The following is a 16,408-nucleotide window of genomic DNA, read 5'->3' on the forward strand; positions in this document are numbered from 1 at the left end:
TGTATAGTACAAAGTCCGGCCAGGCTATGGTACATTGGTCCGGCTTGGCTATCTGTACATTGGTCCGCCAAGCTATCTGTACATTGGTGTAATGGTACACAACACACAAAGATCTTAGAGGTGTTGTTTCATTCCACTCATGTTTTCTTGACGATTTTTCATTACAAAAGAACAATAATCTTATCACTGTGTGATCTGAATGGGAAGAAATGCTGTATTGATTTATGAATTGATCCATTCGTTCTCGTACATCCTGATCTAGACTTGTGTGAACTGGTGTATGATGTCACAATGTCCAGTGCTCTAGACGTGTGTGTACTGGTGTATGATGTCACAATGTCCACTGCTCTAGACTTGTGTGTACCTGTGTATGATGTCACAATGTCCAGTGCTCTAGACTTGTGTGTACTGGTGTATGATGTCACAATGTCCAGTGCTCTAGACTTGTGTGTACTTGTGTATGATGTCACAATGTCCAGTGCTCTAGACTTGTGTGTACTGGTGTATGATGTCACAATATCCAGTGCTCTAGACTTCTGTGTACTGGTGCATGATGTCACAATATCCAGTGCTCTAGACTTCTGTGTACTGGTGTATGATGTCACAGTGTCCAGTGCTCTAGACTTGTGTGTACTGTTGTATGATGTCACAATGTCCAGTGCTCTAGACTTGTGTGTACTGGTGTATGATGTCACAATGTCCAGTGCTCTAGACTTGTGTATACTGGTGTATGATGTCACAATGTCCACTGCTCTAGACTTGTGTATACTGGTGTATGATGTCACAATGTCCAGTGTTCTAGACTTGTGTGTACTGGTGTATGATGTCACAATGTCCAGTGTTCTAGACTTGTGTGTACTGGTGTATGATGTCACAATGTCCAGTGTTCTAGACTTTTGTGTACTGGTGTATGATGTCACAATGTTCAGTGTTCTAGGTCTAGATTGTTTCCTGCTTTTATTATAGTTTCCCCTCTATTCAAAACTGGACTTCTGTTTGGCGACATGATGTCATATATTTCTAGAACTGGACTGTGGTGATTCAGTGTCCAGTGCTCTAGTTGCTGTTGTATGATGCCACGGTGTCATGCCTAATCAGGTACATCTGCCGGGCACAGTTTTGATGTAGGCTGTGAATCTTTGAAATTCGTTAGCGTTGTATTATACTGTTATTCTGTTAAATTTTCATTGTCACACGATAGCTGAGTATTGTGTCTGCTTATAATGAATTTCTATCAGTTAATATGAACACGTGTAGTATTATCTATTGCGAAATATAACTTTCGAAAGCAAACATCAATCTGGTGGAGCAGGTCTAGTCCAATAGAATCACTCTCTATCATGTAGTGGCCTAGTCAAGTCATTGTCAGATTTGCTCACTTCCCAGAAGTACAGGCTTGTGGACACTGGATGCTGGCCCTGTGACCCCTGTACCATTAAGATGGATTTGTAAGACGTGCTAGTTTTGTTGAATGTTGTTGGAATCTTCCGCATTGATTGACCTCTGGAGTTGACCCACCCTGACTCACGTGACCTCGACCCCACATTTGATTCCCAGACACATTCACAACCAAGTGTCAGAAGATGGGACATCACTCTAAACTATTGATCAATATTTTGTAGTGTCATAACTCTCAACTAATTCCTTTAATCCGCAGTCGATGAATTAGAAAAACTCTAACAACTTTACTCAAGAAATTCTACCAACCCGTCTTTAAATTCTAACAGCCTCAGTCAACAAATTCTACGAACCCCGTCTTTAAATTCTAACAACCTCAGTTAACATATTCTACGAACCCCGTCTTTAAATTCTAACAACCTCAGTCAACAAATTCTACGAACCCCGTCTTTAAATTCTAGCAACCTCAGTCAACATATTCTACGAACCCCGTCTTTAAATTCTAACAACCCCTCTTTAAATTCTAACAACCTCAGTCAACAAATTCTACCAACCCGTCTTAAAATTCTACCAATCCGTCTTTAAATTCTAACAAACTCAGTCAACAAATTCTACCAACCCGTCTTTAAATTCTAACAACCTCAGTCAACAAATTCTACCAACCCGTCTTTAAATTCTAACAACCTCAGTCAACAAATTCTACCAACCCGTCTTTAAATTCTAACAGCCTTAGTCAACAACTAAACTATTCTCAAACTCTCTGAACAATTCCAGACCTCAGTCTATGAAGTGTCTTAGGTCTGAATGGTGTTCAGACTAGAAGAAAGTAAAAATAGTTTAGTCTAACAGCCTTAGTCTGGTGTCTGTTTTGTCTACTGTTTTGAACTATAAACTTGAGTTTGCCTAGCACTGACCAGTACAACTGCTACATGAATGGTCTGTCCCCTTTTGTCGAAACTATGACAGTCATCCATCAACTTGACACAATCTAAAGCTCCTGGTCAACCTACATTTTTCCGGCCTCTGCTGGGTGGCGACAGGCCCTATTGTTCATCTCACATTCAACCTGGACGCAGGAATGTTTGGGTTTAGATTGAGTTGGTATTTTGTCTTGCACACAGACAAAAAGATTTTTGTGATATGGTTTTCTAGAAAGCATCCCCAGCATCAAGACTTTAGGTGGATAGTTCAAGGGATTCTTTAGTGCAAACTATTGGTTAGGTCCATGATCTCTAGCATATGTTGCCTTCAGAGCATGATATGATGTGCAAGTGTAATATGGATGATGTGTATGTGGTGTAGTGTTATGGTGTGTAAGTGTAGTGTATATGATGTATAAGTGTGTATGCTGTGTAGTGTGGATGATGTGTATGTGAAGTATGTATGGTGTGTAAGTGTTGAATGTAGGTGAAGTGTGTTTTCTGTTGATCTAGAATCTATATGCTTGCATGTATGTGTAGGAGCTCTTCTCTAGAACTTCACTAGGCATGTGTGTGTTTGTTTTATGTGTGGATACTACATATACAGGAAAGTTGTGTGAGACGTAGATCTTAAAACAAATTGTGTGAGATCTAGAACTTCAAACAAATTGTGTGAGATCTAGAAGTTAAAACAAATTGTGTGAGATCTAGAACTTCAAACAAATTGTGTGAGATCTAGAAGTTAAAACAAATTGTGTGAGATCACAAGTTGTGAAGGTACCTAAAGCACACATCTCTGGATGACTCTATGAGGTCTTGATGGATGGAGGAAATTTGCTCATGTTTGATTGAATACACCAAGGGGGCGGTTTCATTTCATTGATTTCTATGACTGGCTGGCTGATTGATCAATGAATAATTGGATTCGAAGAAAATACATTGATTGATAGAAGCACGTCACTGAATGGTACCACCAAGTCTCAATATTACACACACACACATTTACAAAAAGGAAAGATTCAAACTTCATAACAGCATCAGGTTTTTTTTCTCTCAATTCATTGGTTTTCTACATTGTTCTAATATGATTAGCTAGTTATCGATTAGTTAGGTGTTGGCAGCAAGAGGTCAATATCTGTAGATGACGTGTTACCTTGTAACTTAGATAAGTGTGATATTCTTCAAGAAGAGCTTTATTTATTTACAACACCTAGTACAGAGTTTCTAGCCAGATCTTAGCTTCATCCTGTCACACCATGCATTTAGCATATTGAGAGAAGGTCTAGAGTGCCACTAAACTTCAAAAATTTGGGGAGATGTCTATAGAAAAGTCATACCTAGTTGTACTCAGCTCTGTTACTAGTGCCACAATAGACATTCCATATTTACATTATCCATGGTAGTACTCAGCTCTGTTACTAGTGTCACAATAGACATTCCATATTTACATTATCCATGGTAGTACTCAGCTCTGTTACTAGTGTCACAATAGACATTCCATATTTACATTATCCATGGTTGTACTCTGCTCTGTTACTAGTGTCACAATAGACATTCCATATTTACATTATCCATGGTAGAACTCAGCTCTGTTACTAGTGTCACAATAGACATTCCATATTTACATTATCCATGGTTGTACTCTGCTCTGTTACTAGTGTCACAATAGACATTCCATATTTACATTATCCATGGTTGTACTCTGCTCTGTTACTAGTGTCACAATAGACATTCCATATTTACATTATCCATGGTTGTACTCAGCTCTGTTACTAGTGTCACACTTAAATCTAATTCTTTGATGTGTTTCTTCTTGTGCAGGTTCGTGGTGAGACTCAAGAAGGATGGGGTGAGTTTAGTGACCCTTTCGCAGTCCAGACTGGAAATTATGGCTGTAAGTAGAGCTAACTAAACTAGAGGTCATCATTTCTTGGCTCAACAATAGTAAAGACAACATTGTTTGTCATTGAATAACCAGCAATGGAAGGGTGTATCACTGAGCTCATGTAGGGATGAACTAACCAGCAATGTAAGGGTGTATCACTGTGCTAATGTAGGGATGAACTAACCAGCAATGTAAGAGTGTATCACTGAGCTAATGTAGGGATAAACTTACCAGCAATGTAAGGGTGTATCACTGAGCTCATGTAGGGATGAACTAACCAGTAATGGAAGGGTGTATCACTGAGCTCATGTAGGGATGAACTAACCAGCAATGGAAGGGTGTATCACTGTGCTGATCTAGAGATGAACTAACCAGCAATGGAAGGGTGTATCACTGTGCTGATGTATGGATGAACTAACCAGTAATGTAAGGGTGTATCACTGTGCTGATGTAGGAATGAATTAACCAGCAATGGAAGGGTGTATCACTGTGCTGATGTAGAGATGAACTAACCAGCAATGTAAGGGTGTATCACTGTGCTGATCTAGAGATAAACTAACCAGCAATGGAAGGGTGTATCACTGTGCTGATGTCAGGATGAACTAACCAGCAATGTAAGGGTGTATCACTGAGCTCATGTATGGATGAACTAACCAGCAATGTAATAGTGTATCACTGAGCACATGTAGGGATGAACTAACCAGCAAAAACTGTGCTGATGTAGCAATATTATTGTCTTGCTAATATGTAGTGTCCAAATCAAAAGTTTGTAGACAACTTTGAAAGAGACTACTCTATTCATCTCTGTGACAGTAACACAAAGATTTGCATTCTATTTTTGAACACTAAATCTGCTCAATCAGCATGAATGTCTGCCTGGTTGAGTGATATGCACTCTGGACTGCCTTGATGGTAACAGGTTTGAAAAAAAAAAAACCTGTCCACCACCATCCCCATCCCCCCCCACACACACACACATCTTCCTGCTGGAGGTTTAGCCTAGGAGTAACAAGTCAAACCAAAAACAAAGCACTTGCACTACTTTGTTCAATAGTCCATTTTACTAGTATCCTGTGTAGCATTATTTTGAGAACCTCTTTTCACTAGCTGTTTTAGATATGCACACTCTTCACTTTATTATATGTTTCCTTTTGTTTTCAGCCACCATTGTTGGAGTTCGCAGAATCAGCATTGGCCCCAAACATATCACTGTTGCTTGGGATGTACCACAAAGTATCAAGGTAGACCACTCTTTAGTTCTCTCAGTCTAATGCACTTGTTTTTACTTCTTATCCAGAGCTGTGATTCTATTGGTCAAGAGTTCTCATCTATTTCTACAGTGACACCTAGTAATAGGACTTAATGGTTGTTGTTGTTTAAAGACAGTAAAACATTGTAGGACATTAAGGACACACTTTTGTATCACTATTGAACAGAGAAACTGCTTTGAACTGTGCACTATGTGATTCAGAAGTCAATAGTAAACTTGTATCTTGGACAGAACTAGAACTGTTGTAGAATAACAACTGGACAGAGAAGTTGTGTAAATGAAGTATGGATTTATTATTGAACTAGGAAGTAGCAATAGGATGCAAATAAATAAAACTGCATCCAAAACAAAAATAGTGTACATGTAAGACTTTTGCACTCTGAACCTTTCAGTGCACTGTGAAACTTTCTACACTGAATCTCTAACTGTACACTATGAACCTTACCATATACTGAGAACCTGTGTACTGTGAGCAGCCAACTATTTCCTATTCTAATGTATTCCTCTCCCATGGGAGTTGCCTTCACATTACAGTAGGACTGCAGAAATCCTCTTTGTCCAAGACAAATGGGAAGCACATGGCCTGCAAGCTAGTTCAAAGGGGAATAACTCAAAGTCTTTTTTTTTTCTAGTTGAGACAGCTTCCACTAATTGCAATGGAAGAGAAATGTCCTTTCTGTTATGAATAGAAGTTAATGTCATCTTGCTATTTATTGGAGGCTCAATGCATTTCTCCACTGTCTATGTTTGACCTAGTTCTGTTGTTCACTTATCTCCCCTAGGTCTAGGCGCAGTAGCCTTGGTGTGTATTAGTTGTCCTCCATTCTGATGGCCCCAACTATTTGATGATGGCCCCAACTATTTCATGATTACCCCAACTATTTCATGATGGCCCCAACTATTTGATGATGGCCCCAACTATTTGATGATGGCCCCAACTATTTCATGATTACCCCATCTATTTCATGATGGCCCCAACTATTTGATGATGGCCCCAACTATTTGATAATGGCCCCAACTATTTCATGATTACCCCAACTATTTCATGATGGTTGCAGTGCTTTGATCAACTCTTTCTCTCTGCAAGTTTCAACAGAACTAGTGAAACAGAAACCTCTCTGGCCTAGTCCTTTCAACAGAACTAGTGAAACAGAAACCTCTCTGGCCTAGTCCTTTCAACAGAACTAGTGAAACAGAAATCTCTCTGGCCTAGTCCTTTCAACAGAACTAGTATAAAAACCTCTCTGTCCTAGTCCTTTCTACTCAAACTGTATTTGTCTTTGTAGTTGTCAACTGTAGGCAATGTTTCAAGCTCAGGGAATTCTAACTCTAGGCAATGTTTCAAGCTCAGGGAGTTCTAACTCTAGGCAATGTTTCAAGCTCAGGGAGTTCTAACTCTAGGCAATGATTCAAGCTCAGGGAATTCTAACTCTAGGCAATGATTCAAGCTCAGGGAGTTCTAACTCTAGGCAATGATTCAAGCTCAGGGAGTTCTAACTCTTGGCAATGTTTCAAGCTCAGGGAGTTCTAACTCTTGGCAATGTTTCAAGCTCAGGGAGTTCTAACTCTTGGCAATGTTTCAAGCTCAGGGAGTTCTAACTCTTGGCAATGTTTCAAGCTCAGGGAGTTCTAACTCTTGGCAATGTTTCAAGCTCAGGGAGTTCTAACTCTTGGCAATGTTTCAAGCTCAGGGAGTTCTAACTCTTGGCAATGTTTCAAGCTCAGGGAGTTCTAACTCTAGGCAATGATTCAAGCTCAGGGAGTTCTAACTCTAGGCAATGATTCAAGCTCAGGGAGTTCTAACTCTTGGCAATGTTTCAAGCTCAGGGAGTTCTAACTCTTGGCAATGTTTCAAGCTCAGGGAGTTCTAACTCTTGGCAATGTTTCAAGCTCAGGGAGTTCTAACTCTAGGCAATGTTTCAAGCTCAGGGAGTTCTAACTCTTGGCAATGTTTCAAGCTCAGGGAGTTCTAACTCTTGGCAATGTTTCAAGCTCAGGGAGTTCTAACTCTAGGCAATGATTCAAGCTCAGGGAGTTCTAACTCTAGGCAATGTTTCAAGCTCAGGGAGTTCTAACTCTTGGCAATGTTTCAAGCTCAGGGAGTTCTAACTCTTGGCAATGTTTCAAGCTCAGGGAGTTCTAACTCTTGGCAATGTTTCAAGCTCAGGGAGTTCTAACTCTTGGCAATGTTTCAAGCTCAGGGAGTTCTAACTCTAGGCAATGTTTCAAGCTCAGGGAGTTCTAACTCTTGGCAATGTTTCAAGCTCAGGGAGTTCTAACTCTTGACAATGTTTCAAGCTCAGGGAGTTCTAACTCTAGGCAATGTTTCAAGCTCAGGGAGTTCTAACTCTAGGCAATGATTCAAGCTCAGGGAGTTCTAACTCTAGGCAATGATTCAAGCTCAGGGAATTCTAACTCTAGGCAATGTTTCAAGCTCAGGGAATTCTAACTCTAGTTCAAGTCTGTACATTTAATGTTCTGAATTCTATTTGATGTCTGTCTTAGCGCCAAAGTTTAGTCTAATGTTCTGAACTCTCTTTGATGTCTGTCTTAGAGCCAAAGTTTAGTCTAATGTTCTGAAGTCTATTTGATGTCTGTCTTAGAGCCAAAGTTTAGTCCAATGTTCTGAACTCTCTTTGATGTCTGTCTTAGAGCCAAAGTTTAGTCTAATGTTCTGAAGTCTATTTGATGTCTGTCTTAGAGCCAAAGTTTAGTCTAATGTTCTGAACTCTCTTTGATGTCTGTCTTAGAGCCAAAGTTTAGTCTAATGTTCTGAACTCTCTTTGATGTCTGTCTTAGAGCCAAAGTTTAGTCTAATGTTCTGAACTCTCTTTGATGTCTGTCTTAGAGCCAAAGTTTAGTCTCATGTTCTGAACTCTCTTTGATGTCTGTCTTAGAGCCAAAGTTCAGTCCAATATTTACTTTGAATGTCACTTACTCAGTGTGTGATACAATGATAACAAGAGTAATATTTATTCAAAGGTTTCTTTCTTTGAAATTTTGGGGATAGTAAAGTTTACAGAGTTTTTAATTAATACCTTTTACCTTACCTTTACCTATCCCTTAGTCTGTTGGACCGTTGGGGCACCAGGCAAGATTTGTCGATCGTCTTTCTCCATTCCTCCCTTTTTTTTGCCTTGTTCAGAACCTCTCTCAATGGCAGGCCTGTCCATTCTTTAATGTTGTCCTCCCATCGCTTTTTCTGTCTGCCTCTTCTTCTTTTCCCTGGCACTGTTCCCTGAAGAAAGGTCTTTGCGAGGAGGCCACCAGTGCTGTGTACTTCAACAATAATATTGGGGACTGGTTCAAAACCACAGTTGGAGTAAGACAAGGCTGCCTACTGTCACCAACACTCTTCAATATCTTCCTTGAAAGGATAATGGAAGATGCCCTCAAGGGCTATGAAGGTACTGTTAGCATTGGAGGAAGAAGAATTACTAACTTGCGCTTCGCAGATGACATTGACGGCCTAGCAGGGACAGAAGAAGAACTAGCTGACCTGGTGATGCGCATTGACAAGACTTCCGCAGCATATGGCATGCAAATAAATGCCGAAAAAACTCAAATTATGACCAATAGCCATCAGGGCTTTAAAAGAGGCATCAGTATTGGAGGTGAAAAGCTAACTAGTGTTAACAGCTTCAAATACCTCGGAGCTATTGTCTCAGATGAGGGAACAAAACCCGAATTATTGGCCCGAATAGCACAGTCCACAGCAGCCCTTTCAAAACTTAAAATAATATGGAAAGATAAGGGCTTAGCCCTCGGCACCAAAATTAGACTGATGCACTCTCTGGTCATGGCCACATTTTTATATGCTTGTGAGTCGTGGACGTTGAATGCAGAGCTTGAGAGGAGGATCCTAGCAATGGAATTGAGATGCTACAGAAGGATCCTAGGCATCACATTCAAAGACCGCATCACAAACCAAGAAATCAGAGACAGGGTTACTGTAGCGATCGGAGCTCATGACGACCTGCTTACTATTGTGAAAAAACGAAAGCTTAAAACCTTTGGCCACATTACGAGATCTACGGGGCTCGCAAAGACCTTTCTTCAGGGAACTTTAATTAATAACATGATTGTTAATATGAAAACTTCAAAAGACAAATTATATTATACATTATAATGCAATCAATATATTATCTTCAAATGAAATAAGTTGTCTTGACATTAAATTAAATGATCAATATTATCTGCTAATATTATCTTCAAAATCTTATCTTGACATAAATTAATTGTCCACAAAATAGAAAGATACTATTCATTTTATCTTGAAGTTGTGACATTGAGTGTGTTGTATCTTGTTATCCTTAGGACTATGTACTCAGATATGAAGTCCGATACTCCCCAAGGTCACAAGAACAAAATATGGTCAGTGCATACACTACTCATCAGAATCTGACCATCACAGACTTTATACTGGACACTGAGTATGAAATTCAGGTGAGTGACCATAACAGTACTTAAATGTTATTGTGTCAGTCAGGTAAAATGAACTTTGTTCTGCTGTTATGGTCTGTAAACAAATGTTGCAGTTAGATTAATTGAACATAAAATGTTTCGTTACCTGCCAGTAAAGTACCCCATTTCAGACCTTGCGATTTATGGGGCAGATGATGTAACGGTCATCTGTTTCTGTGGCCCACAGGTAACGAGTGTTGCATGTGGCCAGCACAACAACCAACCACCTTTACTTTTACCCAAATTATGTCAGGTACCCATTAACAAAATTGAAAATCCCAGTCTTCACCAGGATTCAAACCAAGATTAAAATTCTCTACCAAGCTTGTGAACCTTGAGAAGTATCCCAAGCACTTCAAAACTATGCATCACACATTACAAGTAGCAGTGATCAATTTACAATTTTTTTTATTGATAGACTTGGAAAAAATGAAGTTGATGAATTGTTAGTCAAACTTCATTCCATGTTTGAAACCAGTACGACTGTATCGACTGTATCTAACTTGTATTATTACAGTTTTTAAGTGCACTACCATTGACTTGCACCATTGTATTTCTAATATAGTTCTGAAGCTACAATCAAAGGACTTACCTATATAATTAAAGGCAACTCATCTCTTTCACTCTATGTAGGTTCGTTGTGAAACCAGCAACACTGGCTGGGGAGAATTAAGTGAGCCTCTTATTGTACAGACTGGACAGAAGGAATGTGAGTACCACAGCATAACAGTACACCTTTAGAATAGGCACAATAAAACTTTACAGTTAGGTTCCTTCGCATGAAAGTCTGTGAATTATTGCAGTTTGAAAACATGAAATTATATACACTGAACTATTCTTCCAAAATGCATTCTAAAGACAGACTCATTAGTATAGTCATAATGTGTATGTACACACATGTAGTGCCATTTTTAATGATAAATTAATCAAGAAGAGGGTGTAGTATTTTCACCAGGTTACTTTTGTTGACCTTACAAAAAAAATCTGCAATTATGTTGGGCGGGGGGCGTGATTGGCATGTACTGGAAGGAATTCATTCTATGAAATTCTTTTTCTAATAAAATTTGGTCAATTAATCTACAGAACATAATTTATAAATACATATAATATATATTAATATACACATTAGTGTATAGTGAGATTTATATGATGCATGAACATTAACACAAGTAGAAAGTACATAATCACTTACAAATATGATATATTTATATTACGGAGTTGTTATGTCCACAGCTGCCAGCACACCAATAGGGATAATAGTTGGATCTATTGTGGCTGTGATACTTTGCATGGCAATAGCTACTATCATGATCATTATTTTGTTGAGAAGGTGAGATCAAAATGTATGCAGTGTTTAAACTTTCTAGTTTAAAACTTAGTCTATTACAAGTTAGTGACTAATGAGGATAAATGTAGCTTTTTGACCTCTGACTCTGTGTTTCAGGAATCGTCCCAATTGTAGTGAGAAGAAAGATTGTGATGCTTACACTCATGGTAAGTGCAGAACTTCTTTACCAAACATTGCTGGGAGTAGTCATTGTTTAGCATTGCTCATGATATAGCAGTGGTCGTTTCAGGGATCATTTATTGTATAAAATGGATATATATGCATTACATTGTATTGCACGTATTTGTTTATTATCTTTTAATGAATATGTGACATGTTTCTAGAATTCTTTCACCTTTACCTGTCACTTAGTCTGTTGACCGTCTTCCTCCATTCCTCTTTGTCTCTTGCCTTGACTAGAATCTCTTTCAAGGACAGACCAACCATACTGTCTTCCCATCCTTTTCCCTGTCTTCTTCTTTTCCCTGGTACTATTCCCTGCAGATTGGTTTATGCAAGCCATGAGGACCTCGTAATATTACTGTACAGTTTAAGTTTGCATTGTCTGACAGAGTTCAGCAGTTCATCCTAGGCCCCTATAGCTATTGTGATTCTGTTTTGAATTTCCTCATTTGTGGTGCAGTATTTGTAGAGTGATACCTAGGATGTTTCTAGACTAAATCCTCTTCTCCAATTCTGCAGTTTGCATCCAACCATCAAACAAAAAAAACAAAAACTTGTTCATTTAAATTAATCTTGGCTCACCTAATGGATGAATAAATTCTAATTGATTAGAAAAAGACATTTGTAGCCTATGACATCTAGAAGTCATTTGTAGCCTATGACATCTAGAAGTCATTTGTAACCTTTCTCTGATATACATCCCTTTGGTCTACTTGACATAATCCTGTTCTATTACAGGAGTTCAGGCAGATCTTGCTAGAGGTAATACCAACAGTTGCTCATAGGCTAGGCTTATCTCATGTTCCTATAATATTTAAATACTAGAGTAGTTTATCTAATGTATAACATAGCTAACTCTTACAGGTCTGCATGACATTTTTTTTTCTTGCAACTAACTCAGATTTGTTTTTTAGTATTCTCTTATTTCATTGATAACTCTAATAATAGTCATTGGTCTGGATAATAGTTGACTGGTTAACTAGAGAGATCCCACAAACATTCAGATCTAGTTTGAGGAGGGCATCTTGTTTAGAGATCCCACAAACATTCAGATCTAGTTTGAGGAGGGCATCTTGTTTAGAGATCCCACAGACATTCAGATCTAGTTTGAGGAGGGCATCTTGTTTAGAGATCCCACAGACATTCAGATCTAGTTTGAGGAGGGCATCTTGTTTAGAGATCCCACAAACATTCAGATCTAGTTTGAGGAGGGCATCTTGTTTAGAGATCCCACAGACATTCAGATCTAGTTTGAGAAGGGCATCTTGTTTAGAGATCCCACAGACATTCAGATCTAGTTTGAGGAGGGCATCTTGTTTAGAGATCCCACAGACATTCAGATCTAGTTTGAGGAGGGCATCTTGTTTAGAGATCCCACAGACATTCAGATCTAGTTTGAGGAGGGCATCTTGTTTAGAGATCCCACAGACATTCAGATCTAGTTTGAGGAGGGCATCTTGTTTAGAGATCCCACAGACATTCAGATCTAGTTTGAGGAGGGCATCTTTGTCTAGAATGTCAGCTCTTGCCAATAGTTTGTAGGAAATCCTTCCAATGGCCAGAATGCTTGAGTTGTATTGACAATGCAATGATCTAAAAGACTGTGCAGATTTGAAACAGTTTGTCTTGTGAGGTCTTTCATATCATAAAAATAAATGTTTCCCCATATTATTTTTTTATTTACTGCTTCCTAGTTCCTCTACTAATTAGATAATTTATCTTCAAAACAATTAGATGAAATAATGGCTTCAGGTTTTGTAAACATTTTAGATTTTTTTCTTTTATTTCATTTTGTCTTTTACATGGCAAAGGTCTTTTGCTTTATTTCTGCTTTAATTCTAACAATCATCTAAGTATAAAGCATAGAATAGATCAGTGCTTCATGCCTTGTAGTCAGCTTCTGAGAAGTAACAAGACAGATGCCAAACTTAGAAAAACATTTGTTGAGAGAGAGAGAGAGAGGGGGGGGGGAGAATAAAACCATGGAAACAAAGACTAGTTAAATGTGTCATGTGACTCTGTTTTGAAGTGTTTTTTTGTTCCCCAATGCTTTATTTCCTTGTATCATTTATTTCCTTGTATCATTTATTTCCTTGTATTTTGCTTCCCACCAATTTCATTGCATCCATCCTCTACTCTGTTTGTTTGTTCTTTTTTCCCATCAGTCATCCAGTACCCTCCCTTGGAACATCATCTGAATGGGGGCTATGGGGGATGTAAGTATTGTGACCACACACACACACACCTGTAGTAGCTAGGCAATAGTCCCATTAAAAACTGGACCTAATGCTTAATTAGCTAGTTAGATCCTTCATATTTTAATAATAAGTATAATCACATTAAAAACTGGACCTAATGCTTAATTAGTGACATGACCATTGTTGATGCTCTATTTCAGTAACCATGCCTCTGTTTCCTTCCCCTGGATCAGTGCACAGTTCAGTCAGGACTTATGTTGACCCCCACACCTATGAAGACCCTAACCAGGCTGTTAGAGAATTTACTCGAGAGATTGATGCTTGTCATATCACAATAGAATCTGTCATAGGGGGAGGTAAGTGAGCACATCACAATCTTGATCTTGAACAGATGATGTCTTCGCCCTTCAGGTGTTTCTGCATGTAGTTTACTAAATTTATACACAATTTTGTGCAGTATCTTCAAAGTCTGGATCTATAGGCTAACTACTAGATCTATACATTCACTTAACCAGGATTTTTTTTTTCACTGGTAGGGAAGGAATGGGGCAGGGTAAAAACAAATGTTCCTTTTTTAAAAAAAACTATTAATCTTAACATTCATTAGTTATTAAGAGCAAAAATAAACACTTTATAAGCTGTATAAAGGAAGAAATGTATTATTTTACTTGTTTTTTGGTCTCTACAAGCTTTGAACAAAGCTACCACTCTGTAGGAATCTCATTTGTTTCTTAATGGACTGCACTAGGTCACATTGATTCTAGCTTTGTTGTATTTCTGACTCCATCTACAGGAGAATTTGGGGATGTGTGTAAAGGGAAACTCAGAATGCCAGGACACAGGGAGATGAATGTAGCCATCAAAACATTAAAGCCTGGAGCTACTGAAAAAAATCGTCTGGACTTTCTGACAGAGGCCAGTATCATGGGTCAGTTTGATGACCCAAATGTTATTTTCCTTGAAGGTGTAGTCACTAAAAGTAAGTGAAGCCATGGTCATTTTGTTGTGTTCTTTACAAAGCTTTTATCAATTCACTCTGTCTGTCTGGTAAAAAGTTTGTATACGTTATTTCTCCCACACTCAATATCGTACTAATCTGAAATTTTACAAAAATTTTTCTTTTCAGACACAATAATAAATTTAAAAAATTAACTAATTAGTTATATGTAGACAAAAAATTGTCATTTTGGTGTGTCATTCAATATGGAAAACGCCAATCCTACGCGGGCATTATGCATTAGCCGTAATTGTGGAATCTGGTAAAAGCAGCTTCTCGCACCTCAAACTAATGAAGAATTACTTGAGGTCAACAATTCTCAAAGATAGATTGAAACATTTGGTAATTCTTGCTATTGAGCGTGATCTATGTAGGAAACAGAATTATTATGATATACTGTATGACTTTGCTACACGTAAGGCTCGTAAAGTAATTCTGTACATAGTAAAAAATGAATAAAATGCAAAGACGAATTTATTTTCTAATACAAACTTTTAAATTTCTCTTATTATCCACTTCCCAAACTTCATCCGTTTCGCATAGGGCCCCACAATGGTTTAGTCCAGTGCTGCTATTTAGTGTTTGTAAAATGTTTCGGATGTTCCTTCAGAGTTGAAGATAGTTTACCTCATAGTTCAAATCTCCCACAGGACTAGGAGGGATGGGTGCGGGCAGGGTTTGAACCCATGAATATCGATAAATCCAAATGAAAGTCCAGCGCGCAAACCCCACAACCAGGCAGCCATCCGTAGTAACGGGTAAATACTACTTGTTCTTCCCCCCTCTTGTTTTTTGTGGGGTAACTCTATCCGCAGAAATAAGAGTGATCTTTCCTTTACTTCTTCTCCTCCAAACTGTTGAGCCATGAAGAGAATTATATATATAGATTGGTATAACTATTTCTAATGACACAGATTTATTATGTCTAGGTTATTCAGACATATAATTACATGATTGATCCATACTAGTTTATACAATGACACTTAATATAAGCTTTTGTTTTTTAAAGTATTTTTTATTTTTTTCTTGTTTGTATAACAGACATTTTTTTTTTGTAGCTTTTAATTTTAGTTGTTTTGTTTTTTTTTCAAAAGTTTTCATGTGCGTCTAGTATCTTGAATGTACATTCCAAACTGTCTGTCATTAGATGTCCACTAATAATGATGTTTGTCTTATCAGGTAATCCAATCATGATAGTGACAGAATACATGGCCAACGGATCACTGGATACATTTCTCAGAGTAAGTAAGAAATTATTATGAGCAAAATACGACCATGTTTAGTAATGTGAAGACCAAATAGATAAGTGCTAAACAAATAGATAGAGCACACAAACTGTTGCCTTGAATGATGAACTCAATGTCTTGAATGTCTCTCTCCCTTAGAATAATGATGGCAAGTTTACTATTATCCAGTTAGTGGGCATGATGAGAGGAGTGGCCTCTGGGATGAAGTATTTGTCTGAGATGGGATTTGTACATAGAGTGAGTAGAGTTTTCTTTAACATAAAGCTTTCCTGGCGATCTCATGGTCTGAAAGAGGAACCTGACTGACATAAAGCTTGCAGAGATGTGCATAACAAGTTTATAGAAGAAATCTCATGCCAGTCTAAAGAATCAACGAAAGCAGTGAAATGTGTGCTAACTTATGGATGGAGAGGAGACTGTCCACCAATCAAGTTTATAGGCTCACATAGATTCAACTAGGCTCACATAGACTCAACTAGGCTCACATAGATTCAACAAGGCTCACATAGACTCAACTAG

At 38.2% G+C, this 16,408-nt stretch overlaps 1 protein-coding gene across 4 annotated transcripts in view; it reads left to right on the forward strand.

Moving 5' to 3' along the window:
- LOC106071580 (ephrin type-B receptor 1-B-like) overlaps window positions 1-16,408 on the forward strand; it is a 138,454-nt gene that overhangs the window by 115,083 nt on the left and 6,963 nt on the right. Inside the window, exons 10-21 of one of the 4 annotated variants that reach the window (XM_056007531.1) lie at window positions 4,140-4,212; window positions 5,365-5,444; window positions 9,791-9,919; window positions 10,571-10,646; window positions 11,171-11,267; window positions 11,382-11,431; window positions 12,186-12,209; window positions 13,613-13,663; window positions 13,846-14,001; window positions 14,439-14,624; window positions 15,822-15,883; window positions 16,028-16,126. In XM_056007531.1, coding sequence (XP_055863506.1) covers window positions 4,140-4,212; window positions 5,365-5,444; window positions 9,791-9,919; window positions 10,571-10,646; window positions 11,171-11,267; window positions 11,382-11,431; window positions 12,186-12,209; window positions 13,613-13,663; window positions 13,846-14,001; window positions 14,439-14,624; window positions 15,822-15,883; window positions 16,028-16,126 — 1,083 coding nt within the window. The remainder of the gene's footprint in view (window positions 1-4,139; window positions 4,213-5,364; window positions 5,445-9,790; window positions 9,920-10,570; window positions 10,647-11,170; window positions 11,268-11,381; window positions 11,432-12,185; window positions 12,210-13,612; window positions 13,664-13,845; window positions 14,002-14,438; window positions 14,625-15,821; window positions 15,884-16,027; window positions 16,127-16,408) is intronic. The other 3 variants (XM_056007533.1, XM_056007532.1, XM_056007534.1) reach the window with 3 other exon arrangements.

The sequence above is a fragment of the Biomphalaria glabrata genome, chromosome 13 (genome assembly GCF_947242115.1).
Source record: "Biomphalaria glabrata chromosome 13, xgBioGlab47.1, whole genome shotgun sequence".
Taxonomy (NCBI): Eukaryota; Metazoa; Mollusca; class Gastropoda; family Planorbidae; genus Biomphalaria; species Biomphalaria glabrata.